At 39.0% G+C, this 16,482-nt stretch overlaps 1 protein-coding gene across 2 annotated transcripts in view; it reads left to right on the top strand.

The window, feature by feature from the left end:
- Nucleotides 1–16,482, top strand: part of rxfp2a (relaxin family peptide receptor 2a) — an 80,775-nt gene that overhangs the window by 62,896 nt on the left and 1,397 nt on the right. For both annotated transcript variants that reach the window (XM_050040290.1, XM_050040291.1), the window contains exons 11-18: nt 1,347–1,418; nt 2,298–2,372; nt 8,630–8,701; nt 8,794–8,865; nt 9,042–9,271; nt 11,738–11,883; nt 13,462–13,557; nt 14,811–14,979. In XM_050040290.1, the coding sequence (XP_049896247.1) occupies nt 1,347–1,418; nt 2,298–2,372; nt 8,630–8,701; nt 8,794–8,865; nt 9,042–9,271; nt 11,738–11,883; nt 13,462–13,557; nt 14,811–14,979 (932 nt within the window). The remainder of the gene's footprint in view (nt 1–1,346; nt 1,419–2,297; nt 2,373–8,629; nt 8,702–8,793; nt 8,866–9,041; nt 9,272–11,737; nt 11,884–13,461; nt 13,558–14,810; nt 14,980–16,482) is intronic.

Consider the following 16,482-nt stretch of genomic DNA (forward strand, 5'->3'; position numbering starts at 1 on the left):
TAGATTATGTTCACCCAGTTTCATGCAGATTGGTCAAACTTCCTAGGAAGAGATCGATTTTAAGTGTTTTTCAAAAAATTCAAAATGGCGGAAAATCTGTATAACCGGAAGTTATGGGTTCTTGAGGCAAATTTGTTCCTCATGAGGAGAGGCATCTCTGTGCAAAGTTTCATGTTTCTATGATGACATGAGATATGCCCATTCAAAGTTTGCAATTTCAATCGGTTGGTATAGTGCCCCCCTTTGGCCAATTGATGTAATATTGCTTCATTGGCATCCTCCCATGACCCTCTACCACTGTGCCAAATTTCACATGGATTGACCAAGTCAGTGAGGAGAAAAACGTGGAACAGACACACACACAGACAGAGTTTTCGTCATTACCATTGCATCTTAAGGACTATGAGCTACTCTGGACTCCTAAAGATTCAGGGGTGCATGAACACAGTCTGGTTTTGATGTTCCTGCTTTGTTTCATATTTTATCCTAAGACAAAATACAAATATATATATATATATATATATATGTATATTATATAGACTTTCCTACTTTTCCTCAACTCTTCTTCGTGGTGCAGAGTTCATTCAGCTTGTTCCCTTTGTGTTATTATCAATTAGGAAAATAATGATCAAGACAAATCAGTTACAACTGTGAATTCTTATTTACAGTTTAGTGTTCCGCTCTTTCACACACAGATACACACACTTGTCTACTTAAATTAATTTCTATTACGGATCATCATCAACAAGTGCTCGGCAGCGTGCACTGTTCGATCACATTACTAAGAAATGGGTCAAACAAGGAGCTGCAAGCCCTCAAACTGTGCTGACATCCAGTAACTGCAGACACAGAAGAGACCTGCAAACCTTTTATGGAATTGACAGAAAGTCAGATAAAAACCTCTCGGCCTCAGAGCGAGTATAAAATGTGTCAATCCAGCTTTATGTTTCTGTGCTCAGGTGTCATATTGAATCTTGTCAGTTTTGTCACTTTGACCCTGAGACAATTAAATACAAGAGTACTGCTTGCGTGTCCCTTATCAGCACTGTTAAGCTGTCCTTGAGCGAGGCATATATCTGCCATCTGCCTCAGTGTTGGTCTGTAGTTTTTCGCAGAATCTAAATGTGAATATATGAATTTGTATGGGCAAGACAAGGTTAAAAAAGTTTCATATACAATGTGGAAACTCTTGTTTTTTCCAATTAGAGCTGTTTGAGTCAGCATTGAGTCAGGGAGCAGCACTGTGGGAATAGATAGCGCTACTGCAACATACGCGATTGCATCCAATCCCAGCAGTGATCCACCACCCTGCGCATGGTTTCTGACAACAGCTCTGTCCTGTTCAGGTTACTGATGGACAACAGGATCAGAAGAGTTCCTGAAAACACCTTCCAGTCTCTGTGGAAATTGGCTGAACTGTGAGTATCAGCCAGTTTATCTGTACCTGTATCATTAAATGATAACAAGAGACAGTTAATCTAATCAATCACTGGGTTTCAGTGGAAATTAAAATGTCTCCCTGAGAATCTTTCAAAGCTCTGCTGTATCCATTTGAAAATGGATTTTCACAGTCTGACTCAAATTTAATTAATTTCTAACCCACTCACAGATCTTTATCAGCTTTACACAATTCTCTTACTAAAAAAACATAATCATAAAACATTGTTTTCAGCTTTTTATTCAAATGTGAATGATCAGACAATGAGAACTGTTGTTTATTGTCACTGAGGATGAAAGTCAATCTTAATGAAATCTGTTAAATGATATTATTACAATGTGAGCTCATAATGTCTGGGTTGGTGGTTTATGTAAATGATATTTTACTGTTTTTATTAACTCACTGGAAGCCTGCAGCTGATGGTTGATTATGTTGATTATTATGTTGTTGAATGGAAAATAAGAAAGCAGTGTGTTCAATGAAAATAACGAGTTTGTTTAAACAATACGTGATTTACAAACAAAATAAATTCAAAATTAATCTAAATGATGAACAAGAAATAAATCGGCAAGAATTCACATTAAAGTGTATAAAACTGCAGTGTTAGTCTTGTTAATTTTGTCCTGCTGACATTTATTCTGTTAATATTTGATATTCTGATATATCCCTACCAAATCATGTAGATCAAGACCATTGGGTAATCTCCTATAAATAGGAAACACATGTGCTTCAGTATCTTCCCTATAGCCATGTTTGGTAATGAATGAGTAAACTATGAATGTTAGTGAATCTGCAATTTGTTTTTGTCTGTAGAATTAGCGTTTCCTTTTTCTTTTTCTCGCTCTTTCACTGTGCTTAGGAATCTGTCCAACAACCGGATCAAGGAGCTCCCGAAAAACACCTTTAAGAGCCTCTTCAAGTCCCTCCTTAAACTGTGAGTAACTGATAGTCTGGCTGCGAGGAGAGGTGTGCTTCATTATGTGAGGATTATTGGAGGGGATTTTGGTATATTAAGTGTAATAACATCTCCAGATTTAAGGTTGGATTCAGAGAACATGCCTTTATCTTACTGTTAATGCCTCCCACAGGATGAAACTCAGAAAATTAAAGAGACTTTTTTGTGGTGGACTTTGCTGTCAGAGATGTCACTGTAGTGTTGTAAAAGTGAAACCAAAACACTGACATTTGAAAAGCCATTGACGATTGGCACTCAGTCTTAAGTTTGAAATGAAAAGCACAAGTGTCATCTCTGTTCCATTTTAGGGTCAGAATCAGGTCGAAGTCTGAACAGGTTAAATCAGGTTTAAATCTAATATGATTTTTCTATCTGTCTCACGTACTTCTATCAGAATATAGTGACAGTCACCACAAATATGACAAAAAGTTATTTTTATAAAAGTTACTAACTGCAGCTTTTAGTAATGTTTTAAATGCAGCACTTGACTTGTAATTAAGTATTTTTACAGTGTAGTACTGTAATTTTTACTTAAATCAACAAATCCAACAGCCTGTCCACTGGTCCTCCTATGGTGTTCTTGATGATTAAGATATATAAAACAACTGCTGTATTTGTTTTTTTGTAAGTGATTTATTCATATGACAAATTGTTTGAAAGCTAAGTTACATTAATGCTGACCATTTTAAGGGTCAACCACCACAGCAGGTTCAATCAACACTTCTGTCTGACAAAAAAAACATACAAACAATTACTACTCACCTTTGAAGCATTATTATAATCTACAAATTGATATTATCCAGACAGAAATTCTGCTTACACAGCTATCAGTTGTTTTTCACACACTGCTAGTCGTCAAGACGATCGAAATCCAGCAAAAGTCTAAACTTATTATTACATCTAGAGATATCCACAAACTACCGTTGCATTGTTTCAAATGTTCATATTATCCACACTACATACAAACAAATCGATGGGCGCACCCTAAAATGGAGCCAAACTCCTGCCCTTTCCATTGACACCTCACTTGAGCCACTAGGAGCTTCCAGAGTTGTTGCCATGGCCTCCATAGCCAACCATAGCCTGAGCTGAAGGACTGTACATCACTGACATTTCCTGTAGTTAAAATGCATTTAAAGCCCCAGCAATTGGCCCACTTCACCCAAGGCTTATGGGTCTTGTAGTCAATGACACTCCTGACCTTGAGTGCACTTTTGGGTAACAGGCCTCACAGACTGTTTTTGAATGTACAGAAATGATTAAACAAATGGCTCGTTTGTTGTCGTAAGGGGGAAAACACAGTGTTTCTTATCAATTTGGGTTTTCTAGAAGTGTTTTATATATAGTAAGTTCGTAAATAGCCATATCTGCCTGTGTTGATAAGTTTTTCCACCCATAATCACACATTCATTACAATGTTTTACCCTCTTATTTTGGAAAAGCACCTGGACAGAGCCTTAGAAAAACATGTGCACAATTTTTAATTTCTGTGATACTGTTATCTGCTTTGAATTTGGATTATGGGAGGCTTCATGATATGATCCAATTGTGTTTTCCAGCTAATACCTCCCAGTTCTAGCCATCTGCAGCATCTATTTTGCAAGAAAATATTCAGGCAAAGTCGAAAAAGAGAAAAAAAAATCAGTGTGTTGAAACTTGGATAACTCAGTGACAGATGCACTTACAGTGACTCTGACTGTTGGGGAAAAAACTTTGGTGTTACTTTTCAAATGAGACCATGCAACAACATATGCTGAAAATGGAACAAGAACAGCTGTCAGTTTACTTTGGGTGTGCCTTGGACAGGCGTTTTAGGTGGATTTTGGTGAATTTCACAGGACTCTGAAGAGGTTTAAAGGATCTGATTGCCTCTCTTGTTACTGGTGAAAGGTATGAGCAGACAAAAACAGAAATACCAATGGAGCAGATAGTCCCCACACTGTGAAAACTGTTGTAGACGACAAAGTTGATCAAAGGGCCATCTCTATTGGAAAATTCAGTTTCCTCGAAAATATTTTGGACACTTTCACAAGCAATGTGTTTTTACCTTTGTTAGTTTGCTTGTCTGGAAATTTGAATCTTTGAATAGACCCTTTTTACCTCAGACACTTTCACTTATCATCGGCAGGAAATGATGGCTCTGTTCCATCAGCTTCCTGATGGGCTTGGCAGGATGCAGGAAATAATACACCTGAGAGTAATGCAGCCATTAATAATGATATTACATACCAATGTCTAGGAATGTCACCAGGCCGTGCAGCAGTTTTGGCACACAAGCCACAGTCAGATTTGCAGGTCATGTGGCAGAATTTTTAAGTGCACCTCGATTACAATAGCAGCAGCTGTAATACAATAAAGAACATGGACAAAGCACCACACTCTTTGACAAATCACTCTTTGTATTATTACAGTTTGAGCAACTGGGTCAAAATGACGATTTAAAAGAGTGGTATCAGTATATTTGTGCCAATTATGTTTGTCAGAAGCATAGGGAACTTTTTTGACATATCTGCAAGTTGATACAGAAGTATAAATGGAAGCTGTCTCGGTATCCGTGTTACTGACACTTGTGCTTTTACCGCTATGACATGTCAGAATGTCATTTGTGTAAAAACTTGTATTGGCCCATGAGACCTGCTGCTTTGCCTGTTCAGTATGTCCTCTGGGAAAGATGAAGCACATTAAGAAAAGGCATTAAAAAAGTCTGACCATTTTGTATGCACACTCATACCTTTCACCTATTAAAATCTTCCTGCAAAGATCACTCCTACTGACACCTCTGTACTGTTAACTTTTCAGTTTTAAGGTAAAGACTCAGCTGCTTGTGAACAGCTGCTGTGAAAGAGCGGGGCCGGACCAGCGATACTGCCAGTCAGAGTATTGCCTCATGAATGATATTACAAAGTTAATGAGCTCCGAACAGTCTGTTTAATCAGCAGTGAGGTGAACCCGAAGCACTGGGAAACAATAATTCTCGGTGAAATTAAATGTTTGTGTAGTCTGTTCAGCTGCTGCATGGGGCTAAAGAGAAATTGATGCCTGGTGTAAACAAATCAGCAGCTGTCTGTTTCAGTCTGATTAAAAATTTCACAGGAGTAAAGTATGATATCAGTCTGGCAAACCTCATCAGAGGACAATATTGGTATTTATTTTACCATGACTTCAATTGAATGCAACATGGCTAGAGATTAAAAAGATTGTTATTTAAATGTTTCAACTCAGTCATCTCACATTTCTTTAACAATGGTTCTGACAGGACATGCATTAAAATTTGCATAAGAATATAATTTTCCCTGCAGATGATGATGATAACAATGGCAAACACAGGTAAATGCACACTGAGAAAAAGAAAGAGATGGGGTTGTTTCCAGTCGCTTGATTAAACCATCACTGTCATTTTGCTCAGGAAAGGAGAAATCTCATTCTTTCTGTGAGATTCTTTTGAAGCAATATTTTCCATTTCCAAAACTCAGCTGGAAGAACAGCAAGATAATTACAAAGGACAGTGTGTACCTCCAGCTTTTGAAAGATGAATGGGGTGCTGATTTTTATGTGATATTGTGGGTTGGTAGCAATTGTGGTTGTAGCACTTTACAGCTGGCAACAAGCACATCACTGTTGAAATTACCAGGATATTGCACTGAATCAGTTTTTCTTTTTCATGATGTGCTGCCTCCCCATAAATGCTACCGGTGAGGTCTGCAGACGTTTATGGTTTAAAGGTCCCTAAAGTCACACTCAAAACAACAGCAGTCTGTGCATATTGTCTTGCAAAAGGCTGTTTACCAGAGCAAGACAAAGAAGGCGAAGGTGTATCCGTCCTTGTCCTTCATCTGTGGCCAGAATGGAAAAACAAATTGTAGTTTAAAGTGACCACAGGGTCGAACCAAACACTGAGACGAATCCTGTGTAACAGCCTCGGGTTTTTCTATTGCCGTACGTGCACAACATAATAATGACGTAAAGACAAATTCTCTCACTTCAAAAACAGGTATGAATAACTTTAAAAACAGTAGATAGAATTTAATTCAGTCTGCAAATAGAAATGAGAACATTGTGTATTAATATACAAATTCATGTAAATTAAGTCACAGCCGCTCACTGAAAATGGCAGATACTTAATAAGTGCAGTGCAAAACATTATGGTAAAGCAATTTAACATAACTTAGACACTTCTGCAGTCCGACAAAGGTGTAGGCCGAAGCTGCAGCTTACTGTATAACACCTACCCTTTTAAGAGCACAACATATTTAGCAATCAGCAACAAAACAAAACAGGCAATCAAGGCAAAATAGCAACAAATACAAAATACAACACACACAAACAATAACAAAAGGCAGCATGCACACTTTAAGGTCCTCTACCCTGATCTTCACTTAAAACTGATTCCACTAACACAAAAAAACAGCACATGGGATAAGTTACCCTTCAGGGCTTTCTGCCAGAGAGACCTTTCTGGAAGAAATCTTTTCATTGTAACCCAAACCATCATCTTTTTCATAAAACTTCAGGAATATTTGGTTTAAAGTGCTGAAGGAAAACTTCTCCATGAAGCCATAAAAAAACTGATTAACAACAAGATCATTAAACAAAAGTGCAACATTCAGCCCAGTAATAACTGGCAAGGTTCATGGACAAAACAATTGTTTTTTGCTTATCACCCATTATTAGTTTAAGCATGTTTACATTGCATAAATTAAGCGGTCACTGTATCTCCTGACAGAACAGCTTGGTTGAATTTCAGCCTGCATGCCCATCCGCTGATTTATTCCCGAGTAAATAATGTTATCCTCGTCATCTTTCTCTTGGCTGCTTGTCATCTGCCTGCCGCCGTTTGACGATGACACAGACTTTCAAAATACAAACCTTTGCTAAAAATGACGATATGGATCGATGTTTTCACTTTGCATCGATTATATTGGATCGTTGATGATTAAATCGATATATCGATCCAGATTGATGGATCATTACACCCCTAGTCAGTATTACAGTCTGATCATCCATATTCATATTTGATTAATACGTTGTTTTAAACTTTGTGCTAGTGCTTTGTGCTAACTAGTGCTAGCTACACAATGTGAAGAGCAAAAGGAACCAAAAAAATCCATTCTCTCTGGCGGCTGCAGGCCTGAAAAGAAATTGACCAATCACAGCCATCCGGTCTGCATGGGATTAACTCCTTGCTCAAATTTGCACTCTCTCTCTCTTACCCTCCATCCAGTCCCCTCGCTCCATTTTGACACTCCTCTGCTCCTCGTCCCACCTCCTCCCAACCCCCCTCCGCATTTGAAAGTACGAGCAGTTTGTAAGGCCCTGAGCGATTCAGCTAGCATGAGTTTCGATATGGAAAATAAAGAGAGCGACAGCAGCAAGCGGCCTCTGCTGGTTGGGACGAGGTGGGACGAGGAGCAGGGGAGTGTCAAAATGGAGCGAGGGGCTTTAATGTTCAACATGTTTTTAGTTCCTCACTACAGCTGCTCCATAAACTCACTCCTTTAACTGAGATACATGGAGTTTGGTGTTGGTCCTCACAAATTTTTTGAACATAAAAATACCTCTCAAAGCATGTTGACTTTCTCTCTTTTGAAACAACGTTTGGATACAGGTAATAATAATAATGATTTTTTGAAAGAATTATTTTTTATTTTATTTTATTGTATTTTATTTTAGCTTTGTACATAATTTGAGCTGTTTTAAAATTGACCAATCTTTAACAATTCTTATGGCTCTCTTTTGAAGTATGAAAATTGGAATTTGTTTTCATGTATTTCCCCACACTTCCACACAATAGGTAATGCATGGCAGAATAAACGAACCGCATAAGGTGTATAATGAGGCTTGATCTTTATCTTTATATAATATTGCAGTTGACGAGAAATCTTGCAAAATTTCACACAACAATATGAATTGCACAGAGACAGATGCTGCAATCCCTTGTTGCAAACAATAACAGTATAACAGAATGGATGTTAGTACTCTGAGTACAAAAAGGAAGTTCTTTGCATTTTTATTGTAGGCTATAGTGACACAGGTATAACCTTATTGTGTAATTTTAGGAACATAAATATATAATGTATCCTGTATGGAGCGGGACTGAATAGAGAAAATCGAAGGCCTGTATATTCTTGTCAAAAAAAGACAGAGAACATCTGGATTCTACTGTCATTCAGTCATGCGTTACATTTCACCCAGGCAGGCTTTATTCAGTTTGTCATCATCTGTTTCTGTTTCTGCAGAAATATCTCCCACAATCCCCTTCTCCACATTCACCCCAGCCACTTCAACCACCTGACACATCTTCAGTCTCTGTAAGTAAACACACACACACACACACACACACACAGAAACTTCCTGCTGCAGCCTGTTCAGTGGTGAAATGATTATGTTTTGTTTTCTATAGGGCGCTGGAGGGCATAGAGATCCCATATATTCAGACTAAGATGTTTTTACCGATGAAGAACCTCTCCCACATGTACGTACACACACTCCTACAACAGTCTCACAATCTGTCTGTCATCACTAAATAACCCAACATGATGTCTCTCCATCTTTTTATTTCCTCTACTGTATGTGTCACTGTTTCTCTTTCTCCCACATTTCTTCTGCTACAACCTTCTGTTTTTATGTGCTCATCTTCTCCGCCACCAGCTACTTTAAGAAGTTCCAGTACTGCTCCTATGCACCTCATGTGAGGTCCTGTAAGCCCAACACAGATGGCATCTCTTCCTTTGAGAACCTGCTGGCTAACGTAGTGCTGCGAGTGTCTGTGTGGGTCATGGCCTTCATCACCTGCTTCGGTAACCTCTTTGTCATCGGCATGAGGTCGCTGATACGAGCAGAGAACAACCTGCATGCCGCCTGCATTAAGGTCCTCTGCTGTGAGTAATCACACCACTGTACTCTCAGGTATACCGTGGGCAAATACAGTGATACGTGAATGAGTGTAGCACCAAACTGCATGGGTGGGTTGTGAGATAAAGGGCTCCTGGGCACAGACATGTACAGCAAGACACAAAGACTTTATGGTGGTGCTTTTTTGTTGTTGTTTTGCGTCTCTTTGTAGTCATCTTCTGTCTCTTTGAGGTACTTGTGTGTTTCTTTGTTGTTGTTTTGTGTCTGGTAGAGGTGATTTCGGGGGGAGGGTGTAATTTTGTGTCTTCTTGTGGTTGTTTTGTGTCTCTGTCTAGTGATTTTTTTGTCTCTTTGGGGTAATTTTGCATCTTTTTTGTCATTTTCTGTAGTTATTTTGTGTGTCTTTGCAGTTCCTTTGCATCTCCTTGTGATCTTCTTGTGTGTCTTTGTAGTTGTTTTGTGTCTCTTTGAGGTGATTTTGGTTTTTGTGTGTCATTTTGTGTCTCCTTGTGGTTGTTTCGTGTCTCTGACTAGTCGTTTTTTTTGTCTCTATGAAATAATTTTGCATCTTTTTTTTTGTCATTTTCTCTTTGTGGTTGTCTTGCCCCCTTCTGTAGTTATTTTGTGTGTCTTTGCAGTTCCTTTGCATCTCCTTGTGATCTTCTTGTGTGTCTTTGTAGTTGTTTTGTGTCTCTTTGAGGTGATTTTGGTTTTTGTGTGTCATTTTGTGTCTCCTTGTGGTTGTTTCGTGTCTCTGACTAGTCGTTTTTTTTGTCTCTATGAAATAATTTTGCATCTTTTTTTTTGTCATTTTCTCTTTGTGGTTGTCTTGCCCCCTTCTGTAGTTATTTTGTGTGTCTTTGCAGTTCCTTTGCATCTCCTTGTGATCTTCTTGTGTGTCTTTGTAGTTGTTTTGTGTCTCTTTGAGGTGATTTTGGTTTTTGTGTGTCATTTTGTGTCTCCTTGTGGTTGTTTCGTGTCTCTGACTAGTCGTTTTTTTTGTCTCTATGAAATAATTTTGCATCTTTTTTTTTGTCATTTTCTCTTTGTGGTTGTCTTGCCCCCTTCTGTAGTTATTTTGTGTGTCTTTGCAGTTCCTTTACATCTCCTTGTGGTCTTTTTGTGTGTCTTTGTAGTTGTTTCGTGTCTCTTTGAGGTGATTTTGTGTTGTTTCTTTTTGTTGTTGTTTTCTGTTTGTGGTTTGTTTCATAGTTTTGTTTTGTTTTTTGTCTCCTTGCAGTCTTTTTGTGTCCTTTGTAGTCATTTTAAGTCATAGTGGTCGATACGTGTCATGTTACAGGTGAGGGCCCCTGACACTTTGGGCCTTTGGGCTTGTGCCCACTAGGCTCATTTGGTAATCCATCCATGCCTAACTGTGTCTGTAAGGGAAGTTTTTTGTCGTTTTAAAACATCCTGCATTAGTACATTTAACTAAATTCTACATGTGATGTCAAATCTCTGTGGAATTTCTCACACCACCAGGAGCAGATGTGCAGATTTGCACAAAATTGAAGCCTTTGGCTGTGAGCTTTAGTAGTGAGCATCACAGGAATATCACTCTTTAATCCTTAGCAGCAGTATTAGCATTAATTAGTTAGTTTTATGACTATAAATGTCCACTACAAGGATATGAAGTGGGATACATTTCCATTTCATTTTTAATATATTGAGTAAGATTAAATATTTGAAAGTATTTGTAAATTCAGCCTCAGAAAGGATTAGAGGTGTTATCAGGATTAATTTCAAAATAATCAGCAGTAAGAGGTCATATTCCAGCAAATAATTACACATAGCAAAGAGGGTTTGTTATAAATCAAAGGCAAGCACTTAAAGACGGAAAAAAAATTAACAGGGATGGAAGTGCATGAAGGAAGGCTTCCCTGAAATAATCCATATCCTTAGTAACTTTAAATTGACGATATTACTTCTCTCCTTCGTCGTGCACCATTTGTTTGTTTTTTATCTGTTGTCTCAGTTTTGTATTCTCAGTCAGTTCATCTTACTTTGGCTCAAATGTGTCAGCTTTACTTATATAACCCCCGTCACTCTGACTCTCCCTCTCTGTGCCTGTTACTCCTCCACCCTCCTCCCACCCACCCTCATCCTCCAGGCTTCACTCAGAAAATCTTTATAGACAATACTGTAGCTTGATATGCGTTACCTTGTTGTCCTTATTCCTGTTTTTTTCATTCATGTTGTGGACTTGTATTGCAGCAGGAAAACTATAAAATATGTTGAAGCTTTAAAAATTGAGCCCAACAGCTCACCTAGTTTCCCACCCTGACACTCCTGCACACAGTGTCATCCAGACGTGTGTGTCCCATGCTAGTGATTGCTCCTGCCTGAAGGTAGAAATAATACGCTGTGGTATGAATTTTAATGAGAAATGAAATTTTGGGTCTGCCAGCAACTGACAGATAAACTCATCCTCTAGCACACAGAGCTCCTCTCTCTGTAAATGCACATGTTTGTCACTATCTCTTATCATGCAGGTGCAGACTGCCTCATGGGTGTGTACCTGTTTTTTGTTGGAGTGTTTGATGTGAAATTCCGCGGGCAGTACAACCGTAACGCCCTGCTCTGGATGGAGAGCGTGGAGTGTCGGACCATTGGATTCCTGGCCATGCTCTCCTCAGAGGTAACTCGATCGACCTCTGTGGCGATCCTTTCCGTAATGTTGTCAGACATTTACAATGATATCTGGGCCTGTCAGTGGCAAAAACAAGCACTTTTAGTGGACACACATTGACAGTGTGAACATGCACTGAGTGGTTAAATTGCAGCCTGTTTCGTGGCTGCTGGGCACAGCGCTCTCTCTCAATGCTGGATCCATTTCAAAACATGTTGTTCTCATTTGTCACCTAGACACACAGACGTAGGAAAATAGGCTCCGGGTTGAGGAATATTGAAGTTACCCTTTATGATTTCAATTACACACTCTTATTCTGCTGCTGCTGCCTTTTCACTGATCTCATATCAGCCACTGCTGCTGCTGCTGCTGCTTCTGGCATTTTATCAGCCCAGCCTGCAGGTACTTGAGGCTCTGAGTCTAGTTTGCCAAAGGAGACTTTGATTATAACCTGTTTCTGCTCAAAATGTTGCTATATGTCTAAAGCCTTTACATGCTAAATTTACCTTTTTATGCACCAATATTTAATATAAATAAATGTATATCTTACCTTTGCGTGTTTTGTTTTTTTGATGATATTATGCATCGATCTAGCTTTTTGCCTCCTGATACCAATTTCCGTACCTTAACTATGTTTATCAGACGACTGAGTATCACTGCTCTCTTGTCTGTGAACCTCACTGCAACTATTTTTATGTAATGTGACATGAGGCATTGGTGTGGGACTGCAAGCTGAGCTGGCAGGCCGCCGTGACTGCATGTATATAACTGATAGTGGAAATGCTGAATTTTATAATGATGTTGATTAAGAAATAGAGGAATGCTCTTATATAAGCAGTTTCCTGTTTTGTTTGTGTTATGCACAAACACAAGTATGTCACAGTATACCCTAAGAATTTAAAACAAAAGCAGACATGAATATAAACACTGCACGGTTTAGATTATTAAAATATAAAGTTCAGGACATGTGGTGCATTTTGGTAAGAAGCCAATGTAAACGTGACTTCGGTCAGAGAACTCCACAGGGCACCTTTGATGTGAGTTTTTCCACCGGATCAGATATGCGGATCCTTGACCTCTGACGTCATGGACAGATTTTTTTTTTTATCTGTGCACGAAAAAAACAGTGAACAACCTCAAAACTGATAAAAAAAAAGTTCTCTACTGAGCAGAGATTAATGAACTATACCAATGCTTCTGCATATTTTAGCCCATAATGACTATAAACCGTGTATACTTCAAATTACTGCAAAATGAACATCAAATTCATGCACTCAGTTGCTGGAAAATCAGAGAACAAAAGCACCTGAATGCACCAATAAGGAGGAGTCTTCAGTTTGGCCATTAGCATGCATTGCAAATCTGCGGCAACAACAAACCCGATTTATGTTACTGTGATCATTTATCTGAAGCACATTTCAAACCTCTGCATTTTTTATATCATGTTACTTGAGCTCAACCCAATGTCTGTCTGGGAAGAGGAAAATCAATCTAAAAGTTTATGTAAATGATCAGTAGAGGTGTTACTGTAAGTGATTTGTGAGTTAAGATGTTCCTTTAAGATTCATAGTGAGTGTTTTCCCCCAGGTGTCTGTTCTCCTCCTGACCTACCTGACTCTGGAGAAATTCCTGGTCATTGTGTTCCCCTTCAGCAATCTGCGCCCGAGCAAACTTCAGACTGTGGTGAGCTGCTTTACACTATACTATGATAGTACTAACACAGATTACAGGGGGGGGATACCTGCTGAATGTCTTCTTTTCAAATTAATTTAATTGAATCCTTTGCGCTGTTTTTATATAGAGAATCTCAAAAGAGACAACACCAGTTTACTACTTGCGTCAGTTGGGTGGTGTGTAAAATAACCATATGGTGTGAAAGCATTTGATTTGTTTTTAGTTCAGCATAAATGACACTGCAGTTGTTTTATGAGTATAACTAAGCAAGAAACATGCTGTCAGTTTACTCACCTTGAGTGTGTGAAAACATCTCATTAGGAATTCTTAATCACGACTGAGATTAAAAGATAAAAGAGGATTTGCAACAAAACAGACGTTAATGTGATGCTTTTATGCTTCAGGAAGGAAACAAAACACTTGTTGATTCACTTTTAGTTCAGCTCAACTTCTTCAGAATGCTGCGTGAGAAATTAAATGACCACATACAGACTGAAAATAAAAAAACAGCTTTAATATATGTATGAGGACATTAGCTCAGGGAAAACAGCTGTTTCATGCATGCTTCAAAATCACTGCCTCACTCACAGCTTTGTGGTTATCAGCTGGGTGGAAACATCCAATTATATTCATGCAGAGCATTGCCATTATAGCCTGACACTCAGTTGTGTAGTGGTGATCGATGAGATGGGTGTACCACTAGGTAGATGGGCAAGTTACCCATGGGGAAGTGGGTATACTCTACTATATATATTCCAAGACTGTAAACGGCCCAAAAAAAAGAGGTGCCACTGCTGACACATCTTACAACTACCCTGCTGATAGACTCTCGCCAAAGCTTCCTCCATCACCACAACCTTCTCTTTATGTGCTATATTTTTGTCATTGTTGATTTAAGATCTAATATTCATGTTTGTTATGGGGGATGCGTTCACTGCTGCATCTCGGAGCAGAGCATTTTCAGCCAACTCTAACTGCCAGTTTCCATTCATCATAAATGCTCCTGCATGTGAGTCTGACTGAGAGAGAGTCTCTTTGTGAGAAAGCTCCGCCACCTACTGTTTTCTGTCTCAGAGAGTCGAGCTGGAGGTAGAGCCTGAATCGACTTGTCTGTCAACAGGAGACAACTGAAGGAGTTCCAGTTAATTAAATGACAGTGAAGATGCGGAAATTCAATGAGTCATCGATTTGTTGAAGCTGTTTCTTTTATTGTGGGCTTTCTGGCAGAAATCCTAACAACATGTTTGTTGTCCTGCTGCAAGGTGGTCCTGGCCTCTATCTGGCTACTGGGGTTCATAATTGCTGCAGTGCCCCTAATGAATGAGGACGTGTTTGGAAACTACTACGGACGCAATGGGGTCTGCTTTCCCCTGCACTCTGACAGGCAAGAAAAACCTACTGCCAAAGGATATTCCACAGGGATTTTTCTGGGTAAATTGAAGGAAAAAAGTCTTTTTCTTTTTCACGTAAGCTTATTTAATGCTGAATAATTATTTTGGCAATGAACTAAAGGATTGGTAGCAACATTTTTTGTTTGTTAAGAGAATTAATGAAAATGTAAGCGTGAAACTAACGAAACATGCATACCTCAAAGATGACGTAAAAAACCAGTGTAGAGGGATCAAATGCACTACACACAGAGATTAAATACTGAGCCTTAGATTCAATGAGCCATACTGTTGCTTATCATGAGCTATGGAAACTAAAACTCTCTCATAGTGACATAGTTACTCACTGTCACTGTGTACCAACCGACTGACAGACCAGGGAACAGCACTGCATGTTAGATTAGGCTGTTACACAGCAATCACAACGGATCTATCAACAATGTGTGATTAGTCCAGGTTCTTATTACTCAATGTTCTCACTGCGGACCAGCGGAAGTCTGGCAGCGGTGATGAATGAATTACAGGGGATACTCTCTCTGAAAGGGTGCCAGCATTTACATCACTAGGCTGTTAAATGAAAATCATGTGAATTAATTCATGCAGGGAGAATGTGATAATATATGAGGTGCCACTGTTTGTCATTTATCGCCTCTGGCTTCTCTCTTTGAGTGTGCACATGTGCAAACCTGTGTATAAGTGCATGCATGTAGAAAATTCAAGTGTGGATCTGTGTTTGAGCAAGAGGACAATATACACTGAACCTCTCTGCCTGTTCAGTATTTCAGCTTTTTGCATTTTATACTTTTCTCCGCTACATTTCAGAAGGAAATATTGTACTTTTTACTTATATTAAAATATTAAAAAAACGTGATGAGCTTTTACAATATAATGCATTGTTCGAGATTTAATTCCCAGTGTTTTAGGCTTGTAACCTCTTACAAAATAACAATGTCTATTTGGGACATCTTGTCACACTTAAGATGTTCACAGATTGTTATTAGTTCAACCAATAAGATAGCCTGGGAACCAGACGAATCTGTGAGCTCATGTTTCATTTACTCTGGCAGATGCGTCTGGTCCTCCTCCCGATCAGACAGATTTCCAGTTAACCCAGCCACAGTCAGGCCGAATACAATCAATATGGGGTATGTTTGAGATGATGACCTTGAAGCGGCAACCTCTTGGGCTGAAAAAATAAAAGCCAACACGGAAATTCCAAAAACTGGGGTTCCTGAAAGGGCCATTTGAGGTTGGCTCCGAGACGAGTCAGTCCACATAGACCTCATGTTAAAGAGCCCAACTTTACATGCAGAAATAAACATGTTTACAGCCTGATACGGTCTCTATACATTCCTTACAACTGTATAGGGGGTTGGGGTCAATTTTTATATAAGTCACCTGTTTATGTATTTTATCAAGGCTTAAAGTTACGCATATATAAGGGCAGGGCAGCTTGAGTAAATGGCTGTCTGTGAGGCATCACTATGGTTTATGAGTCATATCCGCCCTCGCTCTATCACAGCTCCAACCTCTCATATGGTCACTT

This window comes from Epinephelus moara, chromosome 3, assembly GCF_006386435.1.
Source record: "Epinephelus moara isolate mb chromosome 3, YSFRI_EMoa_1.0, whole genome shotgun sequence".
Taxonomy (NCBI): Eukaryota; Metazoa; Chordata; class Actinopteri; order Perciformes; family Serranidae; genus Epinephelus; species Epinephelus moara.